The sequence below is a fragment of the Leopardus geoffroyi genome, chromosome B3, assembly GCF_018350155.1.
Source record: "Leopardus geoffroyi isolate Oge1 chromosome B3, O.geoffroyi_Oge1_pat1.0, whole genome shotgun sequence".
Taxonomy (NCBI): Eukaryota; Metazoa; Chordata; class Mammalia; order Carnivora; family Felidae; genus Leopardus; species Leopardus geoffroyi.
The window spans coordinates 106,864,473-106,883,374 of NC_059337.1; the positions used below are offsets into that span (position 1 = coordinate 106,864,473).

Genomic DNA, 18,902 nt, shown 5'->3' on the forward strand with positions numbered 1-18,902 from the left:
GGAAGGAAAGGTTGTGGGCGGGGGCAGCCACAACTCCCAACCCTCTAGCAACGATGCCCCTCCAGAAAGAGACACATACACCTTGGGGTTTCTGTTTTCTGGGGCGAGGAGGAGGAGGAGGTGGAGGCCGGGAGAGGGGACTGGGAGGGAGTAGGGTGTGGCGATGTGTGGAGGGAAGGGGTAAGGAAGACTTAAGCCACATCCCTGCCCGGGACCGAGCCCGGTGTAGCGGCAGCCGGCCTGCCCGTCGCTTTGTTGTCAGCGTCCCCGGGAGCCCGCGCGCACGCGGAGCGCAAACACGCCCCAGAAAATCATCGCAACTGGCCGGGCGGGCCCTCCGGCCCCCAACCCCTTGGCGGAAGGAAGAAACTTGTACGCGGGCGCGCCGGCAGCCAGGATGCTGCCGTTTGCCCCTGAGGACAATTTTTAAAGCCCAGATAACAATGATAACGACATAAAAAGAATTAATAGTATTTTGACTTCTTCGGAGCATTTGGAAGAAAAAAAAATTCCTGTTTTCTACAGTCCGCCAATATTCAGTCGCCCGTGGCGACGAAGCAGGGCTGAGGTTGGTGCTCCAGGTAGAGAGCGCGAGCGAGGTGCAGAGCCGAGCTGCGGAGCAGGGGACCGGCTGGGGGACTCGGGTCCCCGACGCCATTTGCGGGGCAGCGGCGCCGGTCGCCCGCCTTACCTGTGGATGCAGTTTCCATGGCAACGGGCGGCGGCCGGGCGGGGCCCGAGTCCAGTTCCCGCGGCGCCGCGTCCCCGGCCCCAGCGCCCAACCCCCGGCCGGGCTCCCCCGCCTGCGGCGCCGGCTTGGCCCCTGTCGGCGTCACGGCTTCGTTCTCCCCCTCCCCCCGGTCCCCGAACCACTGGGACCCGGAGCCTGCCAGCGGCAGCAGCTCGTCTTGGGGATCGGGCGGCGCGGCCATGGCTGGCGGTGCCCCCGGCGCGGCGACGGCGGTGTGGCGGGGCCGAGGTGCGGTGCCTGGGGCGGCCGGGCGCTCCCTGCTGCTGCCCCCGCCTGGACTCGGGGCTCGGGGAGGCTGCGGTGTCAGCGCCGCCGCCGCCGCCGCCGCCGCTGCTGCAACTCCGGCGGAGCCGCTGGCTGCCGCTCTCCCCGCTTCAGCTCCTCCTCCTCCCCCTCCTCTTCCTCCCGGCCCCGCCGCGGCCGCTGCTTGCGCTCCTCCTCCTACTCCAGCCGCCGCCGCCGCCGCCGCCGCCGCCTCGCTACTCCCAAGCCTGTTATTACGCAGGTGGAAATGGCCTGCCTCGTCCTGGGCTCCCTCGGCCCACGTCAGCCCCCGGCCTGCTAGTGGCAGGCCCAGATTAGGGGATGTGCCAAATCCACTCGAGTCTTCCTTGAATCCAAGGAGCAGATGAGCAGGTAGAAGCAGTCCCCAGCTGAAGCGCGACCGATTAGGCAAGCTGCCCTCCCAACTCCTAAAGTTAAGCCCGGACTGGCGTCTTGGGACCTGAGGCAAAGAAGGGAAGCTTAGAGACCTCAAGGCCACGGTTCTGAGGGTGACCAGTCTCAGCGGTGGAGGGGATGTGGGGCTGCGCGGGGAGGGGTGAAGATGGGTGTTGGCAGAGGGAGGCAACTGCAACCCCGAAGTTAAATACTGCGTTCTTAAAAACTGTTGTTTCCAGAACGGGGCTGAACACAGCGGAGTACAGGAAAGAACTATGAGGAGAGTCCCAGAAAAAAGCTTACCAGACCTCATCCGTACCAGCAACGAAAGCAAATAGGATGTCACTAGGCAGGACAAAAAGCAGCTACGCTTCCTTTCAGAAACACTGAGCCAAAGCCACACTGATTATCAGCTGTCTGCGCAGTCGATTTCATTTGAGAACGTGGACATCTCAGGAACCTTGCTGCTTTTTATTTTCTTTTACAGCTGTCTCTGACAAGGTGGAACGATACATGAGAAAAACCAAAACTCAGAGGAGTTGGCTTATAATGTGTCATTCCCATATTTTGACCCATCTTTTCAAACGAAACTTGTGTGCTATTGGTTCATAAATGGTCTATAAAATGATGAAGCTGGAAAAAAAATAAGGTTCAAGCCAACACACAGGGTAGAGGAATAGGCTTATCCACTGCTTTTTCTCTAAAAATGGTACGGCTAGAACTACTTGAGGCTTTGTGGGACTGCTAAGCCACCATAGGCCTGTCAAGGGTCTCCACCTGTTGATTTTTATATTCAAAGGCTATTCAGATGCTCTTCAAAAATGCTGAAAATTAAAAGCCTGGATTCTGTCCAACTCTTTGTTCTTCTAGTACACTATTGTTCAAAAGATGTTCAATGACAACAAATTAGAGAAAATGTATTCACTCAGTAGACCATAGATATGGCCTACTAGTGCCAGATGTCCCTGGGGATATGATGATCACGAAAATTTTACATTACTGTTATCTGCAAAAATTATGATGGACATGTTCATAATCTTGATTATGGTGATAGCTTCATAGGTGTATACATGTCATAACTCATCAAATTGTTTACTATAAATATGTGCAATTTAATGGATATCTATTTTACCTCAATAAAGCTATAAAAAATCACCCCCTCCAACAACAACAACCAAAAAATTCTTGGTTATCATGAATCATCGTGGTTTTTGAAATCTTTCCATGGGTAAAACAAGCCTGTGTAAGAAATCTTTAAGACAAAAAGCTGTTCCACTGCAGTCTTTCTGTGTAGCTTAATCCTGTTGTGTAATCAGGGGGCACTTGTGAGATTTTTTTCAAATCTATTGTTTAGGACCCCTTGAAGCCATCAGAGATACCAGAAGGGAATTTCCCAGTTTTATTATAACATGCCAAGAACACAGAAAGCTCTAACTCTATAACATTAAGTGGTTATAAATGGTACTGAATATTTGAGAATTGTTCTGGTAGGGCAGTTTCATACAGAATTACACAGAATATGTTATTTTCTTTCCCTGAGAAACACTCATGAAAGTCATCATTAAAAAACTGCAATAGCAACACAAGCCTCTTAGCTTCCTTGTGCCTAAATAGATAAATAATTTGGGAATATGATTCTAATTATTTTCCATATTTCATCAGATGCTGATCAGTACTCTAATTGAGAATGTGAGGAGAAAATAGCCAGTTAAGTATATTTAGATTTTACTTGTTAGAGGAAATTGAAAATTTCCATTGTGACTGAAAATTTCCATTTTCATTTCCAATTTGATGGAAATTTTATTTTAATAAATAATTCTATTTTGCCTTGCTGAAAAGAGGTGCATTCGCTGTTTCTGTTTTAGCAATTTTCACAACTATCTTTATGTTTTAGGTTCTTCCTCTGGATATACACAAATCATCATCTATTTGGGTGAAGAAATCTTCAAATTTGTGTTTTTGGGTTTTTTTTTTTTTGAGTGAGAGAGAGAGAGAGAGAGAGAGAGAGAGAGAGAATGAGCAGGGGAGGGGCAGAGAGAGAGGGAGAGAGAGAATCCCAAGCAGGCTCTACACTGTCAGCACAGAGCCCGATGTGGGGCTCAAACTCACAAACCATGAGATCATGACCTGAGCCAAACCAAGAGTAGGACACTTAACTGACTGAACCACCCAGGTGCCCCTCAGGTTTGTGCTTTGGTGTGAATTAACCAATGTTTATCAATGTTATATTTGCACTCTTGCAGACTGACAAAGCTTGACTACTTTGAAGATTTATGGGCATGATACAGTCGACTGTGGAATTGCAGGGCTTGCATAGTTGCTCTAAGTTATGAATTGCTCTAACATGCTTTTGATACAAAAAAAAAAAAATAAGGTTGGCACTTTTAAAGAATTCTGGGCAAGAAGAATCGAGACAAAAGAACTGTCAGGTTTTGTCTCCTGCTTTTGTTTTCTGGAAAAGAAGTTTTGTTCATTATTTCAAAAGAAGGAATCTAGTGAAGAGCATTTATTTAACACTAGCTTCTTAACTTAGACCAACTTTTATATCATGGGGAAAGGGAGCATGGAGTATGCAAAAAGAGCACTACAAGTAACAAACTTTAACCAATATGAAACCCTTTCCAGCTTCAATATTAAAGTTACATAAGAGTTCTGTGCCTCAGTTTCCTTAACTGTAACCTAGATATTTTAATAGTATCTTTTGCACTGGGTTTTTGGGGGGGGGGCGCACCAAATGGGTTGACATAAGTAGTTATATTATTAAGGTATAATAGCACATGCCAAATTACTTCCAGAGAATGGCTTATAATGGTAAAAGCTCTGCCTGGGTATTTATATTTGCAAAGATGAAAGAGTCAAAGCCAAAGAATCAAAGAGTTCATTTCAAACAAATTTAAAGGCATTTAAATCAAATTAGATGAGAAATGTTCCCCTATATTGAGTGACCATTGGTCTCTTTCTACTTGTAAGTCCTATAATTCTGAAAGGCAAACCTTACATAAAAATAAATATATTTCAATGCTTCTGTTTTTATTATTTTAGAGAGAGAGAGAGAGAGAGAGAGAGATCATGAGGGAGAGGGGCAGAGGGAGAGAGAGAGAGAGAGAGAGAGAGAGAGAGAGAGAGAGAGAGAGAATCTTAAGCAGACACCACACTCAGCGTGGAGCCTGATGCACGGCTTGATCCCACAATCCTGGGATCATGACCTGAGCTGGAATCAAGAGCCAGATCCTCAGCCAACTGAGTCACCCAGGTGTCCCCTTCAAAGATTCTTTCAAGTAGTTGGGTAACACGCACACACAAATACATCTCAACTTGGAATAGCCTATATCAGGAATGGCAAATACAATTCATTGACTGATTAGTAATGAGTGCTTGGGGCACTGTGCTGAGAGTCTTAGGCCATGTTCAGATTCAGCAGGAAAAAGTGCCTAGAAAGATAATATCTACATGCAGGCAAGTGAAGGAGATATGGCAACACATACCAAGTATTTTCCTTCTCTGGATTATATATGTTTATTAGCACCCAAGCCAAGGCTCTGCTTTTGAAACTTTTTAGAAAAAAATGCAACTGTGAAATCACTCCCATTGATTTAGTAAGATAAAGTGTTTGACTCAAGATGAGACTCATTCTGCAGCCTCAGATTTTTCTGAAATCATTGTGTGTGGGATTGGTTCAAAGCTTATTTTGTCTATAGCATTTAGCTCTTTTTGCAACATGGGTTTTACTCTACCCCAATGAGTGGAAGCTCTTGAATTTCATATGGAAAACAGTTCTCCATTTCCTACTGCAGTGAAAGAATACTTAGATTGAAACTAATTTATAGAGACCATAGGCTGGTGCACAAGACCACTGTGTTTTCTCCACTACAACACTCACAATGTCTCACAATGCATTTGGAATGCACTGGGCTCCTTCTGTCCATAGGAAGTGGCTGCTGTTACTCTGCCATCCATGCAGATAAAACATAGATGCTTCTAATGTCCTCTAGTAGGGATGGAAAGAAGAGACTTGATCACTTTTCACTAAACCCAGTTTTGGTTTCCTTATAGAATTTGTGCCTTTGAACAAAACTGGAAAGTTTTTTTTTTTCTCTTTGGGTGAAATTATGAATTAGGAGATCTGTAACATGAATTCTCCATGCTTTGGACTCACAAAACACCTTTTAAGACGTTCTGAGCTTGAGGAGAAAACCAAAATATACATTATGGAAGTAAATTGAATAGTTCTTTGCAGTTTGTAAACAGATCTCATTGAGTACACACACATGCATACTTTTAATTTCCAAAATCTGATGAGAGATATGGTATCTTCAAAGTAAGTTTTATACTAATGTGATGACCAATGAATTAGGAGATTTCAAATGCGCTTTTGGTAATTTGTATTTTTTTGTTTCAATAATAGCTTTATTGAGATATAACTTGCATACAATATAAAGTGTCTAATTCAATGATTTTAAGTATATCCACATAGTTCTGCAACCTTTATCACAATCAACTAGAAAACATTTTCATCTCTCCAAAAAGAAACTTTGTGCCCATTAGCAGTCACCCTCCATCCCCACAATCTAAATCCAGTCCTAGGCAATCACTAATCTACTTTCTGACTCCATAACTTTGCCTAGTCTGGACACTCCATTTGAATGAAATCATACCATATGTGCCCTTTTGTGACTGGCTTATTTTCCTTAGTATAATGTTTTCAAGGTTCACTTACGTTATAGCACAGATCAGTACTTTATTCCTTTTTTTGTATGGATTCTCCTACACTGTATGTACACACTATAATTTGTTTAACCACTCATCAGTTGATGGACATTTAGGTTGTTTCTACTGCTATAAATGTTTTTGTACAAGTTTTTTTGCGAGCATGTTTTCTTTCATCTTGCATAGGTACCTAGGATTAGAATTGCTGGGTCATATAGGGTCTCTGTGTTTCATTGTTTGAGGAATTGTCAATTTTTAATTTCGTTTTCCAAATTAACTGCACCATTTAAAAATCCTGTTGGCAATGTATAAGGGTTTCAATTTGTCCACCTCCTTCTCAGCACTTGTCATTATCTTCTTGTTTTTATTACAGCCATCCTAGTGGGTGTGAAGTAATATCACATTGTGGTTTTGATTTGCATTTCCCTGATAGCTAATGATGTTCATTCAGCATCTTTTCATGTGCTTCTTGGCCATTGGTATAGCTTCAGACTCTGGAGAAATGTCTGCTCATTCCTCTGCTTATTTTTGAATTGGGTTATTTGTCTTTTATTATTTAGTTGTAAAAGTTCTTTCTAATTTTGGATATAAGTCTTTTATCAGATATATGATTTGCAATTTTTTTCTCCCAGTCTGTGAATTGTCTTTTTTACTTTCTTGATGGCATCCTTTGCAGCACAAACATGTTTACTTTTTATGAAGTCCAATTCATCTATTTTCCCTTTTGTTGCTTATGGTCTGGTGTCATATCTAAGAAACCATTGCCTAATCCTAGGTCAAAAGATTTACAGCTAAATTTTCTTCTAAGATTTTCATAGTTTTACATCTTATGTTTAGGTCCACTTTGAATTAATTTTTATATACCATGTGGGTAATTTGTTTTTCTTATTTTGTGAATTGCCTTTTGTGTCCAGTGTTTACTTTTCCAATCAGGTATTTTTCCTTAAATATTTTTAAATGCTCTTTGTTTTGTATTTTTGTCATTTATGTTGCAGATATTCATCACATTCTATTGTGCAGGGATAATGAGAAAACTAAGGTTCTGAACAAACTTCAGAGATTTTATCAAAGTCACAAGGCTAAAGCAGCTGTTACTGAAGTCTAAGCCTTCTGACTCTATGACTTAAGCTCTCCAAATGTAAAGTCCTCACATAGTATAATCAATTTTTCAGTTTGCACATAGTATGCCATTGACAAGAGCCCAGCAGAGCTCTTATGCCACTATAGAGCTCAATATAGACCACAGAGGTATTCAAGATTAGTAATTACAGACTACATCCAAAGTATTCTGAGTCTGAAGCAAAATCATCAGCATGAAGACCAGGATGAGAAAGGTACTGATGGCCTGTGTGGAAATCAGAACCCTGGACAGCTCAGTAGGAGCATTAGGCAAAACCAGTTTTCTTTTAACTTTAAATGGTAATTACTATAACTCCAGATTCATGGTTGGGCCACAGTTATGGGGTTAGTTCCAGTTTAAAGGGCACTGGTCTTACTCATATGGCCCCAATATATCCTGAGGAAAGTGTCATACCATCTTCCAAGAGTCTGTAGTCTTTATGAACTGGCATGGCCTCATCTTTGAGCCTGACAAATACGTTAAGAAATCCCGGATCCCCGGGGCTTCCGTGGGGTTAGTCAGTCTGAGGAGAAATTGTTTTCTCTCCCTCCTTGCTTGAAGCTCTTTATCCTTAAAGCTGCTTTTTCATCAAAGTTAGGGACTGGCAGGAACTCCACTGTAAGTGGGGTCCTGAAACATTACTTGGCTTAAGTTTACATGAGAGTTCCAAGAAGAGTTGAGGGGAATACTGATGTAAAAGTGCCCAGAGCCAGACCATATTTAAGATTCCATATATACTGTAACACAAGTTTGACCACTGGTGTCGTAGAGCAGATGGGACCACACAAAACTCTGTGTCTCAGAATCAGTAAATTCTATACCTGAAACTAATATCACATTGTAGGTTAACTAACTGGTGATGCATGAAATAATGTTATTCTTAACAGAATTATAACTTCTTATGCAGCTTAACTGTGGAGAGTTTAGATAGATCTTTCTGCCAAAAGTTGCTTCTACTCTAGCCTGTAATTGGTATTGGAAATTCAAAATTTTGACTTTATAAATTTGTCAGGTCAGCACTGTTGTAAATGGCAGTATCCCCAGAAATGATAACTTGGCATTCATAGTACTGACATCTCATAGTGAATTACCAGACAGCTTTACTAAGCTTAGCTTAGATTTTGATAAGGAGAGAAGTCAAGAGCCAAAGCATTCTGCCCTGCCCAGGGAAGACAGCCCACAGAATTGCAATGGCAAGTTGCAATTCAAGGGGGATGCCCTTGAGAGTCAGAGGAATATGCTTAACTTCTTCCGGGATGAATTCATTTCAACAAACTATAACCCTGCTCACCAAGCCTTACAGATTGTAATATTGTAACCGAAGTTATCTCTGGGATTGTGAAAACATTTATTTTCTTCCTAAACTTTTTTCATCTTTTCTGAATACTCTAAGAAAAAAAAAAGTTATATTAAATATCTCAAAGGTAAACAACCAGCATCCTTTGGATACTAGTAAGTTTTGCTTATAAATTTTCTATGTAAAGTCGTTTTAAGCATCAAAAATCAATTCATTAAAGGAGTGCTATAGGCTGTTGATAAACCAGAGGAAGATAAGGATTATGCATTTGACTGCATCAAGAAAACTTCATGTTAGCTTTCAATGAGCAAGCATGTCTAATACCTAACTTCAAATTTTGCTACACCCCCCCAAAAAAAAACAAAACATGAAACTACATACAAAGTAAACTACAAAATGAATTTTTTAAAGCAAAAGGTTTATAAGATATTTGTAGGAAGAATGATATCAAACGGTTGACTACTTACAATCTGATGATATTGCCTTTTTTGTGCAGACACCTATGAAACTGGAACCTCCTACGGGCTGTGGATCATGCTTCTTGAGCAATTCCACCGACACAATTTATTCAATAGACACCTTATTCATTTGTTCATTCATAAATGTACTGAATACTTCCTCTATTTGTCAGGCTAAGACAGGCTATGCTGCAGTAAAGTATTAATTCTGAAATCTCAGAGGCTTAGACACACAACTAGTACAGTTCAGAGGAAGCCCTGATCTACACAATCAGAGACTCAGACATAGAAACTCCACTAAGTTGTAGCTGGAACACATGGCCTTGTAGACTGTCACAGAAGGATAAGAAGGGAGAAGGAGTGGAGAATTCTCATCTGTTCCCAAATATGTCAAACTCCAAGTGTTACACATAACTCCTTACAGAGTACTTGCCAGAACTAGTTACATGCCCCAAGTCTAATGGCAAAGGATCCTGGAAAATATAAAGAAGTATGTGGAATATCTGGTGAGTCCAATCAAATTTGTTCAAATGTTTATACCAGGCACTTTGGGAATACAAAGATGAATCCGTTTTTCTTTTCTTTTTTTTTTTTTAATTTTTTTTTCAACGTTTATTTTATTTATTTTTGGGACAGAGAGAGACAGAGCATGAACGGGGGAGGGGCAGAGAGAGAGGGAGACACAGAATCCGAAACAGGCTCCAGGCTCTGAGCCATCAGCCCAGAGCCTGACGCGGGGCTCGAACTCCCGGACGGTGAGATCGTGACCTGGCTGAAGTCGGACGCTTAACCGACTGCGCCACCCAGGCTCCCCTGAATCCGTTTTTCAATACGTGTACAATCAAATCATGGAGATAATAAAATGAGCATGTGAATAATCAAAATCCAAAGCAGAAGGTGATAAGCACTAGGAACAAGGTACAGATAAAGTCATATGATAAATCAGAAGACATAAAGATTACTGCTATCTGGAGAGGTCAAAAAAGCTACATGGGGTAAGTATTTGAGGTAGGCTTTGAAAGTTGTAGGATTTGTACATGAGGAGCTGATGACTAGAGATCATTCTGATCTAAGAAACAATAAGGGCCTGGGAGAGAGAAATTATAGGACACTTACAGAGAAGAAGAAGTCTGTTTTTCTAGAGCAAAGGTTTGACAAAGTCAGAAATAAAAATAGAAAAATTGGTTGGTCTCAGATTGTGAAGGAATTAGAATGCTATATTAAGATGCTTAGATTTTTTTTTAAAGGTAAGAGTCTTAGTGAGAGGTATGACAGATGTTATTCAGGAAAAGAGAGTAGCAATTCAAGTGGTTTGGAAGGGAAGAAAATTAATGGTACAAAGGTCAGCTATCAGGCTATTAAAGTTGTTTTGATGAAGAGCACTGAGAAAGAGGAAGTAAAAATAGAAATTAGGGGACATATATTAAAAATATTTCAATCAACAGAATTTGATAGCTGATTAAACATGGAAAGAGTAAAGATTGACCAAAAGGTCTAGAATTTGGGGGAATGGAGAGTTCATAAATATCATTAACAGGAATTTTAAAAACACAGGAAGAGTAGCTGGTTGTGGAAGAATAATTAGTTAATGTTTGGCCACACAGAATTTAATGTGCAGATGAGACACAAGTGAAGGTATCCATCTGGATACTGAAATGTGAAAGGTCAATCAAGGTCAAAGCTGGTGATTCAGATTGAGGTGTCACCTGGGTAGAGAGGATAATCTAAGTCATACAGTTGGATAGGTATACCAGGGGAGATAGTAGAGGGCTAATAAACAGGCCAAGAATATATCTTTAAGAAAAACATATTTAGGGGTGTCTGGGTGGCTCAGTCGGTTAAGCATCTGACTCTTGGTTTCTGTTCAGGTCCTCATCTCACAGTTTGTGAGTTCAATCCCTATAGTGGACTCTGAGCTGACAGCATGGAGCCTGCTTAGGATTCTTTCTCTCTCCCTCTTTCTGCACCTCCCCCCCCCCTGCCTGCTCACTTACTCTCTCTCTCAAAATAAAGAAATAAACATTAAAAAAAGAAATACATATTTAAGAGCCCAAAGAAGAAAAAACAGCATCCAAGGAGGTAGGGGGAGAGCAAAATTGAGGGAGGAGTTCAAGTATGGGCATCTTCAACAATATTTAATGCCTGATGGTGATGATAACTCAATTGGCAACTGAATTTCACCATTGAATTTGGCCACTGGAAAGGAAATGGGGGGAAAGATGACACTTGCTTAAAAAATAAAGAGATTAAGGGAATGTGCCTTTTGGAAAGGGAGAGAAAAAGTGTATAGGCTAAGAGGAAAGATAAAATATAGAAAGAAAAATTGTAGATTCAAGAAAAGGAGGAGATATTGAAGAAGCCAGTGGATAAGGATAGAATGAGCACCTGGTTCTCTTCACCTACTATACTCATCACCCAAAGAAGTTCCCATTGTTCTTGCCTATGTTTTAAACCATTTTAGGTGGACCCACCATAACTCCACTTTCTGGTCTCTTCCTGCCTCTCCTGGATCTTGACTGCTTCCCTGTAGCCCTGAAGTCTCTCCTTGCTGTGGGTGCTTGATACTTACCTCCAATACTGATATTGGCCTTCTTCTTGGTCTACAGCTCATGTGCACCCCTAGAATTTAGCCAACTCCCATCGAGTGTAGGAAAACACCCTACCCAATCTAGTCTCTCCATAAGATCCCAACCTGGTACAGGCCCTTGAGAGCAAGGATTAATTTAGAATGTAGGAAATTGGCTTCTTTTTCAGAAATAGAAAAGAGAACACAAGAGAGATGAATATTGAGAAAAAGTTTGAGCTGGAGATGAGGGAGGCTTCATGTCAGAGAGCTTGTAACTTTTCAGTGAAGTAGAAGGCAGAGTCATCTTTAAAGCATGAAGGTGGCAATAGCAGAGTTTCTGAAGGATAGGAAAGGTTGCATGTAAGCCTAATATTTGTAATTTGTATCGCTTTTTCCAATTGATTTCTATTATAGCAGTGACTAGCACATAGTAGGTACTTAATATATGATGTCTGTATAAATGAAGGAAGAAGTGTGGAGTCCCAGTAGAAGACACATTGGGGATCCTTTGGACTAAGCAGGGTCACCTCCTTCAAGGGACACTGCTCCTCCTTCCCAACTCTGAGATGTCTCCACCAGGCACCTTGAGATCTTGTAATATACTGGGTCCTGGCTTTGACCAATATTTGCCTTATGGAAAAGGACTGCCTTAGATTTAAGCTTTCAATCCCTGCTTGTCCTGGTTTCTCCCTCAGATGTGGCTTCAATTCTGGTGACTTGCCCTTTCCTAGTTTCATTTCATCTTGCTTTTACTTTGCAAGTCTCCACCCACTTCCCAGTTAAACCCAAGTCATTGGTTTTCACTTCTTGGCTTTCTGTTCTCTACATCTATCACCCATGGGATAGAGGCTTTTATGCAACTCTGGTACCTGAAAGCTCTGAAGTTAACCTCATGGGTTCTGTCAGTAGTACCTACTCTGCCCATTACCCCCCAAATATGCATGGAGGAATACCACCCCCAGCTCAAGGCCACGTTGAAGGCCATTGAATTCCTAAATATTTTGAAAACTGAAGTCTATCACCTAATTCTCTTATTTCTCCTAAAATCTTTCTCCTTAGCCTTCCAAATACCTTTGAAAGAAACAAGAATCTGTCCAGCCTCTTGGCATGGCTTTAGTTTTAGCTAAAATCTTTAACCTATAAACTTAAGCACAGCTACCTTAAAGTTTAGACTTCCTCATAAACCTCCAATCCAAGAGGGTTAGAGATAAAAGCCTCTAGTGATAATTATTACAGTTTCCTGCTTGACTATTTTGGATAATCCACAGCTTAATTGTGGTGGATTTTGAAGGATGCCTAAATGTGGTTGACTGGGTCTGGAAGTTTCAATGGTAATCACCAGAGCTATATCTTAGTCTTGGCCTAGATCGCTAATTTCATTTAGTTTACTCAGTTTGGTCTGGACTAAAGCCATTCTAAATGAGTTTCAGGAAGTTCTCAATAGTCAGTCCATTTGGGCCACCGAAGCGGAAATAGTTGTGACTCTGTGCGGATTACTGTGCCTACTGACTGAAACTGATTCAATGCCCCCTTAAATACCAGCTCAGGTATCTTCACTATTCTCAAACTTGGTGGCTTCCTTAAGGATCATCTTAAACTGAGGCACTTAAGCTAACCTGACTCCAACGTTCTCTTCCTCTTTGCACTTGGGCAGGTGAGGCACTATGCCATTTACAAGCCCCCAGTGGAGAGAGAGTGGAAAACAATCAGCTCTGGAGTAATGAGGCCCTTATTAAAGGATGAATATTATCATGGAACAATCCCAGAACCTACATCTGTCAATCTACATCCTTCAAAAGTTCTACCAACCTAAGTGGTTTCAGGAACTATAAACTTTGCCTGATAACTAGAGACCACATCTATTTTTATACATTGTTGCCCCCAGTATTACTATATTAAAAATAGTCCATGGAGCTCCATGCCCATTGCATTCTATGTGAATGACACCTTCAGAAACCAAATAGTGCTGCAGCCTTTTTTGCCCCACTGAAATTGAAACCATTGATGGCCAACTTGAGAAACCAGCTACTCATGGTAACTGTTCAATTTTACTAAAAAACTCTAACCCTTAATGTAATATATATCCCTCTTTTCCCTATAGGTCTCAGAATTTGTGGTCCACCTTAGACTTAGCACTTTGCTCCCCTAGAGAGGTCTATGGTTTTCTTGGACTCTGTCCAGAAACCAGCAGCCAAGCAAAGCCTTCTTGAGATATGCTAGAAGCATCAATACTTCCAGTGAACTTGTAGTACAATGGAAGCTGCCGTCTTGGTGCTGGGAGCCCTGGTTCTAATGGGCTATGTTCATCCCTCCCAGAATACAGATGTAGGGACTCTGAGACAGATACCTGCCTAATGCACGTACATCATTGATGTCTTAAGGGGAGATGATTCTAGAGAACTGACATTTACAGTATCATATTCTGATTAATATGTATATATTATATATATTATAATACATATTATAATATATATATATATATATATACACCCATATTTCTCCATCCTGACTTCCAAGCTTACCAGACTGCTTAAGGAAAACAAGCCAAGCATCATAAAAGACCCAAAAGGATTTGAAAATCACAAAGATGATACACCCTATATCTATTCTAGTATACCCAGACTATCAGGGTCTTTCCTCCCCCAAGCAAATGTTCTGAACACACCATGGAGAAATATTTCCCAAAGTATGCTCTAGAGACTAACTACATCAGAATCACTTGATATTTTTACTTAACATGCTTAATCCTAGGCCCTACCCCAGACCTACTGAGTCAGAGTCACTGGAAACAGGCTCAGAAATATGCAATTTAAATAAGCCCCTGAAGTTATTCTTATATCCACAAAATCTGAAAACTATAGCTGTAGCAGCATCCTTCTTAACTCAGCCCTGAGTCATCATTTTCAAAAATCTATTCTGCAAGTTTACCACTCTCCATCCCCTGCCCCAACCATCCACCCAAAGTTACATAATATGGGAGAGGAAGTTCTTGACCACTAAAGCAGCATAAAGCCCAAAAGAATTATTTGGAAATAGACCATGTTTCCAATAATGACAAAAACAGGCTGTTTCAACCAAGATCAACATTCAAGTGTCTAAAGATTAAGCCAAAGTTCCATGGTCACTGGTTTTCAGTCCCTTCTGGTGCCAAGGTCAGGCCAGGTTAAACAAGGACTAGAGCAAACCATGGCCAAGGTGTAGTCAAGTAGGTCAAGGAGAAGTGTTGGTAGCCAGGAACCCAGAAAGACTGGTGGAGCTGAGAGCATTAAATACTGGCAAGGAGCTGGAAGAAATGTGGTTGGATATTTAAAGTAAGGTATAGTGCTAGAAGAGCTAAGACAGAGGGGACGAGGAGATACTGAACACAGTTATGGCAGGAAGACATCCCTGACAAATACCCAGCAGAATTCAAAAAACAAGCTAATCGAAAAAAGAAAGAAAGAAAGAAAGAAAGAAAGAAAGAAAGAAAGAAAGAGAGAATACAAAAGAAAAGAAAAAAGAAACAGGCTATTCTAATAAAGGCCATGTTACCAGACACATCAAACCAATGTAAGACAGGCAGTCATATGACATTGGTCAGAGGAGAGCAATTTATATTTTAGGAGTCCTGTATTACAGCTTTTAACCTAGTCAGCTCTAATTTCTCACAAAATGAGAAAGGTTTCTAGTAGCTAAGTGCATGCCATGATTTACAAGCTGCCTTCTATTCAAGGTACCCACTATATTAAGCCAGGCTAGAAGCCAAATCCAAACTTATGCAGAAGAAAAAGTTTATAAGTTCATGTCACTGAAAGGTCCCTAAGTAGCCTTGCTTTAGGCTCAGCTGGATCAAGATCAGGGATGAGGATTTATCTTTATCTATCAGACAGAAATTCTCCCTGTAGTGGTTGAAATGACCTTTGGCAGATCATGACATCCATCCCATTAACATCCACCCCACTAACTTAGTCCAGCCAGGAGCAATAGCATTGTCTTTACTGATAGCTTTGAGAAGAATGTCCCTCATGAGGACTTCCATCAGCCTCACTTGTGATACGTGCAGTGCGTTAAGGGGGGGGGGGGGGTTTGTTGTACTGTGGGACACAGTGACCAACACATCCCAGTTTGCCTGGAATTCTTCCAGTTTTAAAGCTGAAAAAAAAAAAATCTATGTCCTGGGGAATCCCCTTGGTTCCAGACAAACCAGGAAAACTGGTCACCTTACTTTTTTCCCCACAGGAAAGAGCACTTCTGTTACAAGATGAAGAGGAAGAGGGGCTGAAGTAGGGGGAATAGTCACTTCACTCAGGCTGGATCCATCTGGTATCTGGGCAGAATCATTGTAAAAGCCTCCACCCCTTCTCTATGACCACACTGGGGCAGGTTGTCTTTTGGATCAGGCTGGGCCAGTGTGACTGGCCCAGGCTACCACCTCAAAGGATTTCATCCCTCACTAGGCTCAACCAGGCCCTGAAATTTCTCTCTCAATATTCTTTGCACCCTCTCCGGGTCCTTAATTGTTCCTAATTCCTGACCTTGATCTGATTCTCCTCTCTGGTGACCTGGTGGCTTGCTCTTTGGCTTTCATGCTTGGGTTCACCCTGGTTTCTGGCTTCTGGCTTCTGTGTCTCTGTACCTCGTGCTAACTCTGATCTGCGTGCTCCTCTGATGCCACAGCTGCATCTTGCTTGGATGGGCCTCTTGTTCTTTCAGTAGGGTCTTTGCAGTCTGTCTGCAGCTAAGGTGTGCCAAAGCCTTCCTACTCCTACAGTTCACCACTGCCCCCACCTGTTTCCAGGTGGAATTCAGCATGGCTGTCCATCAAAATCCATGCTACGTTGTGATATTGAGGCTTAATCTTTATAGTCACAGCTATTAGCTCTTTAACCGCCTCCCACACTTGCCGGCACTTGTCCTTTCAGTTCTCCAGGGCAGGCACTTGTATTCCCATTTCACAAATGGGAACACTGAGGCTTAGAGGAGTGAAGTAACTCATCTACATTCATAAAGTCAGTCAATTCTGAAGTTAGAATTCAGAACCTTGAGCTATTTCTACTGTGCCATGCTGACTCTGCCAGGCCATATGACGGCGCTAACTGCTTAAAAAGGTAAGATCACAAGTGACAACTTCTGAAGACATGTTTTTAAGGTGGTCTTCAAGCCCAGCTCAGAGACCAACACAGGGCTTGCACTCATGACCCCATGATCAGAACCTGAGCTGAGATCAAAAGTTGGAGGCCTAACCAACTGAGCCATCCAGGCACCCCTTCTAAAGACTTTTTAAAGTTCTGCTCAATATGTATATATACCCTCATATTATGTCAATAATGTCAACACTGAATAATGTCAAACACATATGTGGAATTTTTCAGAATTTTAAAGCTTATCTTGACCTCTACAAGCCAAACAGTGAAGAAATTATTTTAAAAGATATTTAAAACTTGTGTCCCAATGACTAATGGAGTAACTTCTAGGCCTAGAATTATAAACTTCTTTATTCTCAATTATGAATATTAAGCCTTTTTTATTCATACACCAAATGTTGTTCAAGACCAATGGCTCACAATATGTGGCCAATGACTTTCAGGGTTTGTGAAGTCAAAACCAGTTTCATAATATTACGCTGTAATACTCCCATTCTCTCATGAGTGTATGAAACTCCGTGAGCTGAGATTTTGCAACAGCTGACTACAAAAGCAGATGTAAGAATCAAAACATATGCTCTTAGGTCAGACACTAAAGGACTTTCAAAACATGTAAAACAATGCTGTTTCTCATTAAAGTTTTTCTTTCAGAAACTACAATTATTTGTATAAACATGCTTTTTATGTTAACATGTAATTATTTATTCTTTTTAAAATAAACATGTTTTGAATTTCTGAGTTTTAATTCCTAATATGGTAAGTCTCAGTTAGTATAACTCACACAAACAAAAGCTTTTGGGAGTCCTCAATAATTTTTAAGAGTATAAAGGAGACCAAAACCTTGAGAATAGTTGTTCTAATCAAGAGATTTTTCTGATGAAATTCTAAATTTAAAGCCCTCCCTTGTAGATATGCTTTGATAGTCTAGAACACTGGGAAAGATTGAGATATTCTACAAATTAGGACAGTGTGTTGTTATTATAAAAAAAAAAAAAGGAAACATGATAAGCTTATAATTTGAAGTACCTGTCAGTTACTCATTACAGCTGTTCATCAATGTCTAGGGTGACTCTCATTTGAGTCCCTGTATTTCTGGCTCATATAGCACTCCTAATGCTTAGCAACTCACTTAAACTGAACTTAGAAATAAAACCAAAGGGAAGAAGATTAGTGACAAAAATCTAAGAATATTTTGAAAATCCTTGAAGAAATGAACATTTTTTTTCTTCAAATGGAATATCCAGTTGGAAAATTCTTAAGGGCAATCTAAAGAATTGAGGCATTCAAAACAATGATTGCAGATGAATTAAGTAATCGCTTCAACTGAATGAGAAGTAAAAGTGATTACGTGAAGAATTAAAAATATAAAGTGCACCCGAGGGAAGGAGAAATGTCTAGGACTGTGAAACACAAAGATCTCACCTGCAAGCATCTCAGTTATTCTCTCGTGTCCCTTCTCTCATCTACAACTTAGGGGCTTATATCTTTTCCAGTTTATTTTCCCTCTTTGAACCCAGTTGAGAGGCTGCTGAAATAGTTGTAAATGAGAATCGCAATCATGATTAAACTTAAAAGAGTTTGATGTGATTTCTTTAAAATCACCACTTTTACTCAAGTATCTTTTTAACTCAACCAACTTAGGTTAGTAAAAGAATATTGGCAACATTCCTGGGGTCTCTATAATGAGGAAGAGTGCTCCTTTACTTCACAACACACACTTGTCAAGTAACCACGATGTGGCAAGTGCATTTCTAAGACCTGAAGACAGAGACTGAGAGAGCGACCCTGCTGCCTGAGAGTGGCCCAGTCTAGTAAAGAAAATAACAGTGAGGCTCCAACTGACATAGTGAATCTCTCCCATTTATTTGGTTGTATGACATTTTACTTCCCTTCATTGTTTCCTCTGTCCTTCCTCTTCTCAAACAATCCCAAATTGTCTACTAATGCATTCACTTACTAAATTAAAAACAAATGAACTCATTTTAAGAATTTTACTGTATCTGGGTGCCAGGGTGGCTCAGTTGGTTAAGCCTCCTACTTTGGCTCAGGTCATGATTTCCTGGTTCGTGAATTCCAGCCCCGTGTAGACTCTGTGCTGACCGCTCCAAGCCTGGAGCCTGCTTCAGATTCTGTGTCTCCCTCTCTCTCTGCCCCTCCCCTGCTCACACTCTGTGTTTCTCTCTCAAAAATAAAATAAACATTAAGAAAAAGACAATCTCG

At 41.1% G+C, this 18,902-nt stretch overlaps 1 protein-coding gene and 1 long non-coding RNA gene across 2 annotated transcripts in view; one reads left to right on the forward strand and one right to left on the reverse strand.

The window, feature by feature from the left end:
• Positions 1 to 1,148, reverse strand: part of RTN1 (reticulon 1) — a 232,612-nt gene extending 231,464 nt beyond the window's left edge. Inside the window, exon 1 of the mRNA XM_045451145.1 lies at positions 692 to 1,148. Coding sequence (XP_045307101.1) covers positions 692 to 932 — 241 coding nt within the window. The 5' untranslated portion in view covers positions 933 to 1,148. The remainder of the gene's footprint in view (positions 1 to 691) is intronic.
• Positions 1,149 to 1,277: 129 nt separating this feature from the next.
• LOC123583935 lies at positions 1,278 to 2,992 on the forward strand. Its single transcript, XR_006705064.1, has 2 exons — positions 1,278 to 1,387; positions 1,651 to 2,992. It is a non-coding gene; the product is annotated as an uncharacterized LOC123583935 (long non-coding RNA).
• Positions 2,993 to 18,902: the final 15,910 nt, after the last annotated feature.